This window comes from Azolla caroliniana, unplaced genomic scaffold, assembly GCF_043228905.1.
Source record: "Azolla caroliniana isolate FFs.n. ecotype wild unplaced genomic scaffold, voAzoCaro1.0.p SCAF_5, whole genome shotgun sequence".
NCBI lineage: Eukaryota > Viridiplantae > Streptophyta > Polypodiopsida > Salviniales > Salviniaceae > Azolla > Azolla caroliniana.
In genome coordinates, this window is record NW_028230440.1 from 7,965,556 (window position 1) to 7,982,116 (window position 16,561).

At 39.1% G+C, this 16,561-nt stretch overlaps 1 protein-coding gene and 1 non-coding gene across 2 annotated transcripts; one reads left to right on the plus strand and one right to left on the minus strand.

Annotated features, from left to right (window-relative positions):
* Positions 1-12,799: 12,799 nt before the first annotated feature.
* On the minus strand, positions 12,800-12,905 carry LOC147864032 (U6 spliceosomal RNA). The gene has a single exon (XR_015529884.1). It is a non-coding gene; the product is annotated as a U6 spliceosomal RNA (small nuclear RNA).
* Positions 12,906-13,688: 783 nt separating this feature from the next.
* LOC147864033 (12-oxophytodienoate reductase 3-like) lies at positions 13,689-15,956 on the plus strand. The gene is made up of 3 exons (XM_087319646.1): positions 13,689-14,088; positions 14,287-14,417; positions 14,558-15,956. Exons 1-3 carry the CDS (start codon positions 13,823-13,825, stop codon positions 15,559-15,561), a joined length of 1,401 nt encoding a protein of 466 aa, XP_087175772.1. The 5' UTR covers positions 13,689-13,822; the 3' UTR covers positions 15,562-15,956.
* Positions 15,957-16,561: the final 605 nt, after the last annotated feature.

Consider the following 16,561-nt stretch of genomic DNA (forward strand, 5'->3'; position numbering starts at 1 on the left):
GCAACCTTGGCTGAGCATAGTTGCACGTGCAAAGAGGCAATTTTGGCCTTCTGATTTGTAACCCTCTCTTCCTTATGCCTATACATGTTTACAATGATGCCACCTTTTCCATCCTCATTGTCTAGCAACAGTTTATCTACCTTTTTCCCAAACTAGGAGATGACATACTTGTCCACCCATTCCAAACCCAAAATTACATCAAAGTTATCCATGTCTACCTAGAGAAAGGTTGTTTGACCCTTCCAATCTCCAGCTTCTACCTTAACATCTTCAACTATTGAGCACGCATTTGTGAATCCCTGGAGAAAATTGATTGCAAGATTTCGTAGAGGTTGTGGTTTCAAGCCAAATTTCCTTGCACACATTGGTGTTATGAAATTATGTGTTGTGCCATTATCGATCATAGCTTCGCACGTGTACCCATTGATTTCAACTTGTAAAAATAAGTTGCTTGTGTTGCTTAGCCTTGCATTAAGGTAGATAGGTTGTGCTCTAATTGCTCCAGCTTGAATTATGGTTTCATCTACGTCATCCTCATACTGAGTTATCGTTGCATCTGCTTCCCACTCGGTTCCTTCCTCGCCTTCGGCTACCTCAAGTTGGGAAAAAGCAGCTCTCACCTGAAATTGTTTCTTTATTGGGCATTCTGATGCAAGGTGCGGACCACCACACTCGAAACATCCTCACCTCATCACAGGACCATGGGATGATGTTGTCGGGGTATTATTGAGCAGCGGTGTGCCTTGCCCTATATTGCTCGTCCATCAATTCCACGATGCTTCTCCTCGAGTTAAACCTCTCCCCATCGAGTTCATTGTTGTCATCCAACATCTATTGTTGAAGGTAGTCGGTTGATTCCCATATGTCGGATGTGTATTTGCTTCGATGTCACTAATTCGTTCTACTAATCACATGGCTTCTTCACATGATTGTGGGTTCACCTTCTCCACCTCCATCCGAATATGTGGTCTTAAGCTCGACACAAACCCATGAAGCTTGGTGATTGGATGTAGATGGGGTAGTTGTAATACTAATTGATGGTATTTCTCAATATAGATGGTAAGTTGGCCTTCTCCCTGCTTCAATGCCTTCCACTCATCCATAACGCGTAAATGCTCATTCTGAGGGATAAAGTATTGCCGCAACTCTCTTTTGAACTCTGTCTAGGATGCAAATTCGAGAGTGCTTTCTTCGGACGTATACCAGTGTTGCGACGAACCATCTAGAAAACTTGCTGACACCATCACCCATCGCTCTGGCTCTACATGACTTTGAACCAGGAATAACTCTATTTCCCTTATCCATCTTGTAAGTTTATGGAGTTCCTTTCTCCTGCATATGTACGTGGTTTGATTGGTTTGAATGTACCAAGGTTGTTGCGGCAATCTCTGTCATTGCCTAATTCCATTCTTTGGATCAACTCTTCCAATCCCCCTTGTTCGCCTTCCTCGTGACTTCTTCCTTGCATTTCCATTGTGTTTACTCCTGATCCCTCCTCTTCTCTCAACCATCTCTCCCTTCCTTGCTCCTCCTCGTGATTCCTTAAGTGATCTGCTTCTTTGATTTCTTGCTCTACTTTGTCTTGTAATGTATTGCTCAGTGAGGTCCCTACCCCTTCATTCATCTCACCTGGGTTGAATACCTTTCTCATTCTCCTTTTTGCCATGAGTGTGAAATATTTGCTTCTCCCTTTGCTTCCTCTGTTGTGAAACTCAACCCTATGGATCTTATTGTGCTCTGATACCAAGTGTAAGGTTAAGACACAGAAATTTAAGGAGATAAGCTATATTAATTTTGGAAATCCCCAAACTAGTACTTATGGAATTATCACTAATAGTTATTGAAAACCAGAGCACATTTCCCCTTCCCAAACATGGGAGGCCCCCTTTTCTAGGAAGATGAGGTTTATTAAATAACCTACCTAGGAATGAGGAATAGGGATCGCTTCATGATTGAAACGATTCCTCTTCTTTTATATATTCATATTAATGAAGGGCTTCTTTATTTTAACCGTTGTAACACGTTATTTAATTTTTAGTCTATTAAATATATTCTTTTACGAAATTGTAATGATAAGATTCTATTTTGACTCTAGCATGACACATGTCGGAGCAAGGATGATGTACCCACGTCTATTCAATGTCTCGTTGTTTCTTGGTGACATTCCTTCATGGGGGTCTATGTGGTTCCTTATAGAAAATAGAGTTCGGGATTGATATTTTGTTAGTAGTAAATAGACCATCCCATTTGCAAGGTCTTTATGGCTATAATGTATGCATATATATGACTCATGAGTAAAATTATGCTCTCAAATTTATTGGCATATTATTAGCTTATATTTTTTTACTTATCCACATTGATCCACATTGGTTTCTCTATAGGTATTTGTGGCCATTTCTCTTATTTGTTTTTTAATTATGTTGCCATCGACATGTTTGTGGGTATCATTGATGTGTGTGTGTGTGGGTGGCAAAAGGTGAATCAAAACAAGGCAAAGATGTTATGTATGTACTGACCCAACAATAAGGAAGAAGAAGAAGAAGACAAACCTCTTTATTGTTGGGTCGGCACATACACAAAATCTTTGCCGTGTTTTGAGTCACCAACTCTAGAAAGAAGTAGAATAGGTAAACCCTTCACTTTTACCACAAAGAAACAATAAACCTCCTCTCTTAAAGAAGAATAACAAACCTTAAATCTCCACACCCAAAAAACAAATTTAAGGATTTTTTTCCCCAATAGTTTAACCGCCATCTTTAATTTAGATTAGATCAGATTTAAACAATACACCACACAACTCATACACGAACAAAAAAATGTGATTTTATTTATTGAAGTACATATTAACTTATGCATAGGATATCTAGTGTCTCGTGAATTTGCGAGCCACATTGCTTTTGTATTCTCCCCTACACATAAGATATTGTGTTTTCTTTTCTCTCTCTCTCTCTCTCTCTATATATATATATATATATATATATATATATATATATATTATGGCTATTTTAGAGGTATTTATATTCATTCAAAGAGGAAAGGTGTGGGCATTAAAACTTATACTTTATGCTAATTTAAAAATGGCATTTAAAAATGGGCAAATCCCTCATAGCTTCACATTCTTTGCCACTAACAACATGATTGCATACACAAGTTCTGATTTGTTGAATAGACGTCATAATTCTATATTAATGTCTAATGTATGGAAAGGGTGCAGTAAGAGAAGTTCATTGAGATATCAGACAAAAGATAGACCTTAGACAAACACCCATGTACTCCAAAATGGTTGGGGATATGTTATAAATCATGATAAAGTTATAACATGGTGCAACATGAAAATGCAAATGAAAAGCATTCAAGAAAGTCATTTTCTCATGCATAAACAAATGTTTCTAGCCAAGCACATACGTTACAAAAGCATCACGAAATGTAATTAAAGGCAAAATTTTGGTTTAATAAGTAAAATAATCAAAAACATTTGCATGAGTAGAAAAGACTTATTCAAACAAAGTGAAGAATTTGACAAGCAACTCAGCAATTTCTCCAAACACAAGAGAAAACACGTACATGTGCTCAATTTTGTGGAAACTTGAAAGGAAATGTGTTGAGAGTTATACTTTACATCTTTTATGGAATTTTGTATACATTGTAAGAACTTATATGAGTAATGGGTGAGTTCAAAATTGACCTCTAAGTATGATATTTCTCTCTCTATAACTACCTTTATCTCGCCCCCCCTTGGTTTGGTGTAAACACGTCATAAATTTGACGAAAGTAGAGCTTCATCCTTGCCAAGGGCTAGGCCCCATCCCATATATGGTGATCACACTTCCATGGAAAAGAAAAAGATCTCTCTCTCTCTCTCTCTCTCTTTGTGGTTTAGACTCAGCATCAACGTCATAAATTTTACGGAATCCAAGTTCCATCCTTGCCATAGGCTAGGTCTTGTCCCACATATCACAATCACTCTCCTATGAATATTAATAAGATCTCTCTCTCTCTCTCTCTCTCTCTCTCTCTCTCTCTCTTTGATTTACACCTCAGTATCAACGTCATAAATTTGGGAGAACCCAAGTTCCATCCTTGCCATAGGCTAGGTCTTGTCCTACATATCACAATCACTCTCCTATGTATATTAATATGATTTCTCTCTCTCTCTCTCTCTCTCTCTCTCTCTCTCTCTCTCTCTCTCTCTCTCGGTGAAAACACAATTATATTAACAAATGTGTGTGACAAACACTACTTACAATGGGTGGCACAACAATGTATGGTTGCCCAATATACCCACGAACTACATGGGTAGTGGAACATGTTGATTTGCCAATAGGCAAGATGAACACTCCATTGAGGAATGAATTTCCACTTGCTCCAATAAAGAAAATTGTCACATTAATATTCCCTTCAACTTTTGTAGATATGCATTCACTCCATGTTTACCATCAAATACAAAAGCATTGTGCATATCCCAATTATGACAAATCCCCAATATCTCGGAAATAGGAAAACGATCTCCATCTCTAATTTTGGGCCAATCTATCTAAATTGAGCAAACATCCACTATCTAGGCGTCAAATAACATCGTGATAAAACTTGCCAAATTTGAGATACGTAACTCCAAAGTTGACAAGCAATTGCACTTGGACATTGTATAAACTATGAGTGTTATCTTCCATTTGAACAAAAGAAACAATTGCCCATTGCTAGTCCATGTCGCGTCGTTGCTTTAGAGTTAATCCCAAAGGCAAATCCCCCCATCAAAACTCTCCAAATGAAGAGGTTTGCTACGAGTGACAAATCTCTCTCTCTCTCTCTCTCTCTCTCTCTCTCTCTCTCTCTCTCTCTCTTGTAATTAGGTTACCCTAATGGTAAGTTGTTACACCACAAGCACTGTGTCTTGGGTTCAAAACCCAATTTCCTCACCTCTCTATTATATACTTCATACATATGTCTTAATTCACTAGATGCCAACATGGAATGTAATGGTTGAATCCATGACCTCCTTGTCTCCATTTGGCAACCTTACCAACTGAACTACATTCATCTGGGCAAACTCTCTCTCTTTTGTTTAGTGAAAACACACAATTATATTAATAAATGTATGTAAAAAACACTACTTACAATGGGTGTGACAATGGAATATGGTCACCCACTAACTAAACTACTTGGGTAGTGGAACATGTTGAATTGCCAAATAGGCAAGAGGAACACTCCACTGAAGAAAGAATTTTCACTTGCCCCAATAAAGAAAATTGCCATATTAGTACTCCCTTCAACTTTCGAAGATATGTTTTCACCCCATGTCTACCATCGAATACAAAAGTGTTGCGCATGTTCCAAATATGACGCAATCCCCAATATCTCAAAAATAGAAAAACGATCTCCATCTCTGATTTTGGGTCAACTTGTGTAAATTGTGCAAACACCCATTGTCTAGGTGTCAAATAACACCGTGATAAAACTTGCCAAATTTGAGAAATGTAACTCCAAATCTGACAAGCAATCGAACATTGTATAAATTGATGAGTAATATCTTCCATTTGAATAGTGCAAAAAAAGCAATTACATGTTGCTAGTCCACGATGCTTTAGAGCTAATCCCAAAGGCAATCCTCCAATCAAAACTCTCCAAATGAAGACCTTTGCTACAAGTGGCAATTTAGAATGCCAACTACGTTGTAAGATCTACCACCACCCATGATCATATTTGTGTATTTTCCATTATTCTTCAGCCTTAGATGATAGCCATCCAAGAAACTCAACAGAGCAATGATACAAAAGATTTGTAGTCACTTGTAACGATGATGTTTGACCCTGTAAACACCAATCAAACCATGGTTGTTGTCCTGTTTGTAGAGGTAAGGAACCTTGCATCAATGGAATATTTTGTAGTTGTTGCCAAATAAACCCACAATTAGGTGGAATGCATAATAATTGTCAAGCTTCAACAAATTCCAAAATTCTTTGAGATGGAGCCTCAACTATATCTCCCAACTCTTTGACCCCCAAACGAAACAAACGATTAAATTGAGAGTGCAATCTCTCCTTTCTTGGCCAACATAATAACCGAGAAGACACAATCAAGTCTTTTTGCAAAGAATTACAATGCTCTCTACTAGTTGATGGTTTCCATACACATAACAATAGTGCTTCTTGCCATGAGGTAACCAAGTGTTGAACACATATAGAGCCCGGAATCCTAAGTGAAATACATCCATTCAGTAATTGCCATCATGAAGACTTAATCATTTTCCACCCATGTGTTAAACCCTTATTCTCAATGAAATATTGAACAATTTATATCCATGGTTGTGAGTTTGAACACATGTCTTGTAATAATGAAAATATACGAGCCATCATATGCATAGATAAGTTAAATATTCCAACTCCCCCCAAGCGCTTAGGGGTTGCTAGATGATTCCATGCAACCCAAGTGATTCCCATCTTATCCCTCTTCTTCCACAACAAATATCAAAGAGGTTGCAAAACAGAATGCAACGCCTTGTTTGTCCATGGCAACAATGGCAAGTAATATAATATCATGGGTTCCATAATACATTGTACAACCTTCAAGCATACATGTAATGGCCAAGATTGTGACTTCCAATACATGAACTTATCCCTCAACTTACTAGACATCCATTCAATCAATTGACCATTTGTAACATTCATTCCTAATTGGATAGCCCAAGTGTCGAAAAATAGATCCTTTCTTCACCACGGATCCTTGCCATCCTAAACATTCCAAATCCCTTTTAGTACATGATATGCGACTAGACTTCCTCCAATTAATATGTAATCCGGAAGCCAATGTAACTTGGTTTCATACAAGCATCCCCTTCTCAAGATTCTCTAGTGAGGCTTGTAGAAACATGAAAGAATCATTGGGCAAAGCTTGTGCTACTAGTTGCCCTCTAGACGGAAGGTGTAGACCCACAATGTCACCATTTGTTGCAAGCCTTGATCGCATTACTAACAAGGGATGAGTAACAATAGCAAACAACAATGGGCTAAGAGGGCATCCTTGACGAACGGATCTTGTGAGGGCAATATCTGATGTAACTCCCCCATTAAGCATTACTCGAGACAACATCTTGTCCTAATAAAAATATAAGGCAAGACATATGAGGTCCAAAGCCCATTGTATGCACTAACCCAAAAACAAAGGACCAATTAACATGATCATAAGCTTTCTCCAAATCTAATTGCGTCATAATCAATTCTTGATGAGTGTTTTGAGCATAATCCATGGTCATTCTTAAAACCGTGCCCACCTCATCCTCAGTGAAATCCTCATCCAATTCATGACTAATGAGGCCATGCACAATACATCCAACCACATCATAAAATTCATGACGTGCTCTACTCACCTCATTTGTCATTAACAATTGTGGGCCAATCAACTCCGTAAAGTAATGAACACATGTCAATTATTGTTGTAGCAATCTCTCTCTCTCTCTCTCTCTCTCTCTCTCTCTCTCTCTCTCTCTGGTAAAAGCACACAATTATATTAATTGTATGTAAAATCCACTTAGTTACAACACTTCTTAAAATCATCTCTACCTATCATATGCCTATGTAGGGAGAGGAGCGTCCTGCAATGCCATTAAAAAACCTGAATATGCATTTGAGGAAATGATCCCCATATGCTCTAACATCCAAAAAATCCACATGAGAATACCTTTCAGCTACTTTATGTAGGCTTTCACCCCATGTCTATTATCAAACATGAAAGCCTTACGCATATTCCAATTGTGTTGTAGTCCCCAATAACGTAAAAATTAGAACAATATCTCCATTTCATCATTTGAACCATTTTGAACATATTGAGAAAAAACCCATTGTTGAGGTCTCAAATAACAACAGGTTAAAACTTGCCAAATGTTCGATAAGTACTTCCAAACGGTACATGTTATAGGACATTTAATGAACCTATGTGTACCCTTTGCACAAAATGGTAGATGGGAATGCCAACCGCATTGTAATATTTTCCACCACCTTGCATTTGACTACATTCCACAACTTCTTTGCTTTAGGAGATAGCCAAGATAATGACGTCATTGCATGAAGATACAATATATTTGTAGTGACCTGTAAGAAGCGTGTACCATCTTATAGTTACCGCCAATCCACCCAAGGTGCACCATTTGTTTTTTCAATTGCAAAGATCCTAAATAAGTCTGAGAGTCTAAGTATCACACTTTGATACAATGCTCTACCTTTGATCATATTTGACCATACTTTCTACACATCTTCAACCAAGCCCAAGACGTGCACAAATTTATCTCACAACCACAATGTGCACACTCTCGATTGCAACATTCACTGGTAAAGTTCTTGAACATCGAGAGTCACTACTCACTTTCACACATATCACATGAAATGTAATTTATTTGGTCTCATAGGTGACCTCCGAAGACGATAATATAATCTATCTATCTCTCTCTCTTTGTGTGTAAGTGTGTGTGTGTGTGGTTGCTAGCTTGGTGTTTTACACCATCACATAGTCGTAAAATTTAGAGGAGCCAAGTTTGATCCTCACCATGGGCCAGGTTCCATATCATTTATTACGATCGGTCTCCTTGGATGTTAAAAAGATATTTACTATTTATCGTTTGTTGGCTTAGTGGTTGACGTTGTAGCATAAAAATGATAGAACCAAAGCTCCATCGTCACCAAGGTCTATGCCCAATCCCGTATATCTCAATTGGAATTCTTTTCAATGCACCCAAAATATTGATCCCAATACTCAGGGAAAATGTCAAAACCCTTCATCACCAAGGGCTAGGACCAATGACATATATCTCAATTGGACTTCTTTTCAAATACATCCAAAATATTGGCCCCAATACAATGTAAAATTGTTTGAACATATCCAATCGCATCTCACTACACCCATGAGCCTTGGATCTCCGTGAGCCTTAACACTTGTTTGAACTTGCTCACATAAGTTTGGTGTTGAGGTAGCATCATGTCATCATCACACAAACATGAAGATATGCAATGATAACTTAGTGAAGGATGAATATTACTTACTTATCATATGCTAAGAATATATGGTAATTTGTGCAAATATGATGACTTGTTATACATGCATGATAATATGACCATCATACTCAAACTTCCACAGAGGGGTGGGCACATATGTGTGCAAATTATTTTCACATAGAAAGTTTTTACTACAAAGTAGTAAGTGTAATCACCCTTCTTAGGAAGGACTCACATACAAGATTATATGCGTCATCATAATCTTGGCAATATGTTGATTTCGTCGTAGGTCAAATTTGGCCCCATTGTAGCCAACAAAATTGCTATTAAACTCTATTATTGTTTTCTTTGTGGTTTACACGATAACATCAATGTCACAAATATGATTCACTAGAGCTCCATCCTCGCATAGAACTCACTCCCTCTCTCTCTTTGTAATTAGGTTACCCTAGTTCTTACACTTCAAGAAGTATGTCTTGGGTTCTAGACCAAAATTTCCCACCTCTCTATTACTTCATACATATCTCTTAATTTATTAGATGCCAATGTGGAGTCTCTTTTTGTAATTAGCTTACCCTAGTTCTTACACTTCAAGCACACTATGTCTTGGGTTCTATACCAAAATTTCCCACCTCTTTATTACTTCATAATAATAAGTATCTCTTAATTTATTAGATGCCATTGTGGAGTCGAAATTTCTCACCTCTCTATTACTTCATACATATCTCTTAATTTTTTAGATGCCACTGTCTTGGAATTTAGGGCTTGAACACATGACCTCCTAGCCTCTATCGGGCAACCTTACCAACTTATCCTTCAGAAGTATTTGAATAAAATCAAACAACTTATCCTTGCCATACTCAACAGTCAAAACCTTCACAAAATGAATGAGTGTGTTGCGTAAATGCGTATGAGTTTTACTTTTCCTTGTTACGATTAAATACATTTTTGTTATATTTTCTTCTATTATTTCGCAAAAATTATAACATGTGCGTTGTATTCCTCTTAATATATTTAAACATTTTAAGATGATTTGAACATTGTGGTTTTTTTCCTCTTAAGAATTCATGTATTAATGGAGAAATTGATCTAGCAGTAGTAGTGACATGCTTGTACAAGTGAGAGATTTACAATCAATCCCCATGAACTAGTAGGACGTCATTGGATAGAATAACGAAACAACAATATTTTATCTGCAAATGGGCAAGTTCATGAATAGTCATTCTTTTTTACCCATAAAAATATCCTCCATTGGTATTAACATAAAATGGCCCAAGGCAATATACAAAATAGTCCACTACTACAAAGAAAATTGCAACATAATTAACTAGAGAAGTATTGAACGCTTGTGTAGCTTCAACGGTCTCAACAACACCGGGTTCAAAAAACCCCATCTTTTTACAAACTGAATATGTATTTTTTGGCTTTATCAAAGTAGTCTATGCCACCTATATTGCTCAACATCTCTTCTATTTTGATGCAAATTGATAGCGTCATATGTCACATAATACCTCTCCCTGCAATTTGAATACAACTTTGCCGATGAGTTCCAATGTTTGTTGTCAAAAAATGTACGTTGCTGCTAGCAACGTGTAGAACTTGGAACCAAAGTGATATAGATTTTCACAGTTTTCTTCCCCATCATCTACAACAAAGAAAAGAGAAAAACACTCTCCAAATCTCCCTTTCACTCCCTAGAAATGCTTGATCCTCCATTAAAATCCTCCATCTCTTCCACCAATTTAGATGAAGTATATATATATACATTCTTCCCCTTTCCATCTATAAGGACAGTTTCCCCCATCGAAGTTGTCCTTATAACATCAACCATTTCGACGTCGGATATCACCCAAAGGATGTACCTATGACAACAAAATGATACGGTAACCTCATCACCTCAAGAAAAAATGTTTTGGCCTCCACACCATCTTCACTCAACCTAATCAGAAAAAAATTCTTCATTCACTCCACATCGACCATGTCGCTGATTATCACCAAGTTCCTGTATAAATAACAACAAACCTCATGATCTGCTTCGGCCATCAGTCATCATAGTAAGCAACCTAAAGTCTTCTTCATTCAATCCACATAACAAAGAAAGGAGGAAAACACTCTCCAAATTTGAAAATTAATAAACACATAAGCAATTCTCCCTTTCACTCCCTCAAAATGTTTCATCCTCTATTAAAATCATCAATCTCTTCCACAAATTTAGACGAAGTATATAATACATTTTTTCCGCCTTTTCCCTCTATAAGAACGGCTTCCCCAATCAAAGACATTCTTCCTTTGAACTCCATGAGGAAAATAATTTATAAGGGGCATATGGTGTGATTATGGTATATAGATGAGATCACCTATTTTTCCCAATATGAAGAGATCTTATTTGGTTAATACATTCTTCTAAAATACAAAACATATAGGGTTGCATGTAGTGAGACCATAAAACATAGCATTTCCATAGTTTCTAACATCAAAATTATTTGGAGATCACAATACATAGGAGATACACAATGATCTTCTTATATTCTCTCTCTCTCTCTCTCTCTCTCTCTCTTAATCATAATAAGCTTACCCTAGTGATGACTTGTTAACACTACAAGCATTGCGTCTTAGGTTTGAAACCCACTTTTTTCACCTCTCTATTACATACTTCACACATATCTCTTAATTCACTAGATGTCATTGTGGAATGTAGGGGTTGAACCCATGACCACCCGGTCTCCATTGGGCAACCTTCTCTCTTTCTCTCTCTCTCTTCTTCTTCTTTTTTCTTTTCATAAATCAATGTTTGTTATTAAAACAAATGATAATACAACCCTTGTTATCTTCACTACATCATGAATAGTGACAATGCAAGGGGAACCCTCTCAAGTGTTGCAAAACTAGATGACATACCTCTATCTCCTCTTGGGACAATGTCCCCAAACAACATAGTTGTGAAAATTGCCACATCAACTTCCCTTTCATCCTACGAAGTTGTTGTGTTACCCCATGAAGGCCATCAAACAAGAACCCATTTCTCATGGTCCAATTAAACCAAACCCCCCAATACCTAAGGTAGTCAAACACAACCTTATATGATGGTGCGGGCATGCCTTTATCGTCATTAATAAAAACCCAGTGAAAAGGTGACAAAATATTGCCTGTTATCGATGCCCAAATTTGTGATATAACAACCCAAATGGCTTTAGCAACCGGACATGTAATGAACCTATGTCTAGCATCTTCCTCAACCACTATGCAAAAAACATGTCCCATTTGAAATATTTCTACGTTTTAAAGTCATCGCCAAAGGCAACCCACCTACAATCACAGGCGAAAAAAACACCTTAGCACAGAACGGAAGATGAGACTGCCATGCTGCATCCAAAACTCTACGCCACCACTTTACATGTCAAGTAATGTACCATGTGTCTAAAACCTTAGTTGCAAACCAAGCTTTATCTTAAACCAACTTATGGTATACATCATTTGTGTTCACCACAAACATTGGTTGTCCAATACCAAATGACCAATATTTCCACCAATATTTCCATGGATCCTCAACCATCAACTCTGGAAGTAGGAAAACTAATCTAGACAATACTAATATTGATTCCCAAATATACCCATATCCACGTGGTATACAAAACTTATTTCTAACTGTCTGAATACATGACTCTAATATACCATCTTCCACCGTTACCAAGCCTAGCCTGGCCATTCAATTAAACTGTGTATTTAGGCTTTCTTTTCCATCCCAATGTATTATCCTTGAAGATGCCAACACCTCAACTGCCAAGGAATTACTCTCTCTCTCTCTCTCTCTCTCTCTCTCTCTCTCTCTCTCTCTCTCGATTTGTGCATGTCATCCTTGCGCAAGGGCCATGCAAATCTTCTCTGTATCGTTCCAATTTTATTAGATGTCTCCAATTTTCTCACCTCTATATTACTCCATAGATATGTATCTCTTATTTCACTAGATGACATTACAAAGATCTCTCTCTCTCTCTCTTTGCATCAACATCATAAAATTTGAGGAAACTCAAGTTCCATCCCTCGGTCCTATCCCACAAAATGAAATCGCTCTTTATTTATCTATCTTCAAGAGCGTGATGTTGCATCCTATTGCAATGCTCCACATTCAAGATTAGTTCGCCCCATTTTCAACTCTACCACACATTTATATTCTCAACCATGTTGGCTATTATCAACAAACACAATAATTATATCAAAACACAAAAACCAACACACACATCACCAACCATGTGGGCATCCAATACAAGCATCATGCCCAAACACCAAATTCACTTATTGTGCCATTACAATGTCTCTTCATTATACCATTCTAAGTTTACCTAATTACTAAAATACCATGAGATAATCCCATGCAGACCATTGAATGGTGTTGCCATTAGAATGCAACCCTTTCAGCGTACCATTTAAATGTCACCGAAATTCAAAATTGTCATAAGATAATGTCATGCATATCGTAACCTAATGTCCTTTACACATCATACGAGGATATACCATTGTTGTCTCCATGCCATTGAATCGCTATCATCCAATGGAGGTAGATAATAGGTACATCTAAAAAGCATCATGTTGCGAAAATAAAGGTGATCATAGAACTTGTTCAACAATAGAAGACTCCTTACGAGGAAAAGGTCATTGACACATCTGCCTATATATAGAGAGATAAATGAGCAAAACAACAACAAAACACTCATCCATAAAACAAACGCTTCAATATACATAGTTGTGGGCATCATCACACACTTTGATCTACTATACTTGTTTTGATCATCACTTTCTTTGGCTTATTTTTCCTTTGCTATTGCTTCAAAGTTTATCACCATATGCCAATATCATCTAATTGCCCGTCTCCTTCCACTAGTACTACTACCGACAAGGGAGCAGGAGAAGAGATTTGGACAAACCTCCTCGCACCTCTCAAGCGCGGCAAATTCAACCTCTCTCACCGCGTTGTTCTAGCACCCGTCACGAGATGCCGCGCTCTAGACTATGTGCCTCAGCTCGCCCATATTGAATTTTACGCCAAGAGAGCCACATTCGGCGGCCTCTTGATAACCGAGGCGGTGGCCGTAGCCCAAGAAGCCATTGGGTATAAAGAAACAACATACCATAATTTCAGCTACATACTCATACACGCATGTATTTCATACATTTCATACATTACATAGCTGTATCATTATCTCATCCCAAGTACTAGGTTAACCTATGTCATCATTAATTTGCATTGAGTGGTTAAAGTTACACTAGGTTCTGATCTTTAAGCTTTGAATGGATTGGGTTACACTAGGTTCCCGCATTCGCCGGGCATTTGGGCGGAGGAGCAAGTGGCGGCGTGGCGGCGTGTAGTGGCGGCGGTTCACAACAAAGGCGGCCTCATCTTCTGCCAGCTCTGGCATGTGGGCCGAGCATCCCACACATGTGAGTTTTAAACTTACTCCACCCACATCATCATCATCATCATCATCACTCCCAAGCTCATAACATTGGAAGGGAAGGCTGTATTAGATTCAGGAAATTTGTCTAATTTACCCTTGCTTGGTATGCTTATTGTGCCACAGATTACCAACCAGAAGACTGCAAGCCCGTGTCCTCCACATCCCGGAGACTGCCATCGGACTGCTTCATCCGATTACCTGATGGAGCCACCGATATTTACGCGGAGCCGCGCGCGCTCGAGACAGAGGAGATAGCAGGCATCGTAGAGCAGTTCCGCAGGGCAGCACGCAATGCCAGGAGGGCTGGATTTGACGGCGTGGAGATCCATGCTGGCCATGGCTACCTCATCGACCAGTTCTTCAAGGACGGCATCAATGACCGCACCGACACATATGGCGGAAGCATGCAGAACCGATGCCGATTGGGGCTGGAGGTAATGGCAGCCGTGGCAGCGGAGATGGGCGGGGAAGAACGCACAGCCATCCGGATCTCACCCGTCATCGACCACTTGGGCGCCACGGATTCGGACCCGGTTGCGCTCGGCCTCCACTTGATATCGGAGCTCAACAAGAGGAACCTGGCGTACCTCCACATGACGGAGCCCCGGTTCAACAACAAGGGTGCTACGGGGCTCATGGAAACCGCGGACGATTGCAGCATATTCCGGGACGCCTACAAAGGTGTGTTGATGAGGAGCGGCGGGTACACTCGAGAATCGGGGATGGAGGCAATTCGGAGTGGAGGTGCCGACTTGATATCATTCGGCCGCCTCTTCATATCCAACCCCGACCTCCCGTTGAGGTTCGCGATCGAATCAAAGCTCAATGCATACGACCGGTCCACATTCTACACGCACGACCAATTTGAGGGATACCTTGACTACCCATGCCTCTCGGAGAAGGAGATCTCGGAGGGGTGGGCGGCTCTCCGACAGAGACGCAAGAGCAAGAGCGCCCGAAGTGTCCGGATGCCGGGCTCGCTCCGTCTCAACTCGGGGGCCTCGGGGTCTACTTGTGGTGGGCAGAGGTTTTTATACAACATGTTACCTAGTCCCAGCCCTTCTCCAAGGACCCCTCACACTCCACTCCTGGCTGCCTCCCCCACAATGTATTCCTCTTGTGACTAGTGACCACAGCAAATGGTCAGGTCCCCCATACCGATACCTATGGACGGCATCCTCCTTCCCCATGTTTACCCCCATGGAAGGTTTGAGGAGAAATCTTCTCAACTATGGCCACCAGAATTAAGATCATTTTTTATCATTTTCAAGTCGAGTCGGGCCACCCCTCTCCCGAATGCTTGAGCTATCGAAGCATCTCGTCTTAACCTTTTGACAACACCGTGAAGCAAGACTCATCTCAATTCTCCTTGTTGATCACTACAACAAATGTCTACCCGATCTTCATACTCTAATAAACTTTCATGTGTTTTCTACAATCGCAGGCTAACTAAACAACTCAAAAGACTAATGTTATTTAGTCATGTTTTTCAAATATTAGAACTTACAAATATATTATACTTTGTCTTGAAAAGAACATGTTTCATTGATGTTTCTGGGACGCCTCCCCAAAAGAGAGAGTGATGAAATATCCACTTAGGCCCTAAAATGTGCTATTAATTAAGTTAAAACGTGAATGTGTGAAAGATGTCTTTAGCATGAGAGTCGAACAATATAAGTATGTGACAATGTATCTAGAGATGAGGGATGTCATGGGAACCCTGATTGATTTATGGTGAGCTGATAGGATATCATGTTCCATCAATTGTAATTTGACTTTGGTCATTAATACATTGTTATTTGAGAGAGAGAGAGAGTATTAATGTGGCAATTTTCTTTATTGGAGCAAGTGGATATTCTTTTCTCAATGGAGTGTTTGTCTTGCCTATTGGCAATTCAAGATGTTCCACTACCCATGTAGTTAGTTAGTGGGTGACCATATTGCATTGTGACACCCATTGTAAGTAGTTCTTTTGCACGTTTATTAATATAATTGTGTTTTTTCAAAGAGAGAGAGAGAGAGAGACGAAAAACGCGATGACGTTTCAAGAATAGTGTTGAAACATGTTTCTGATGTAACTTTGTCCTTAGAACTCCGTTTTTTATGATTTTTGGCTCGTTGCGAAGC

Coding starts and splice junctions, on each gene's coding strand:
- LOC147864033 (XM_087319646.1), top strand. CDS start 13,823: ATGCCAATATCATCTAATTGCCCGTCTCCTTCCACTAGTACTACTACC. Junction 14,089..14,286: donor GTAGCCCAAGAAGCCATTGG/GTATAAAGAAAC, acceptor GGGTTACACTAG/GTTCCCGCATTCGCCGGGCA. Junction 14,418..14,557: donor GGGCCGAGCATCCCACACAT/GTGAGTTTTAAA, acceptor ATTGTGCCACAG/ATTACCAACCAGAAGACTGC.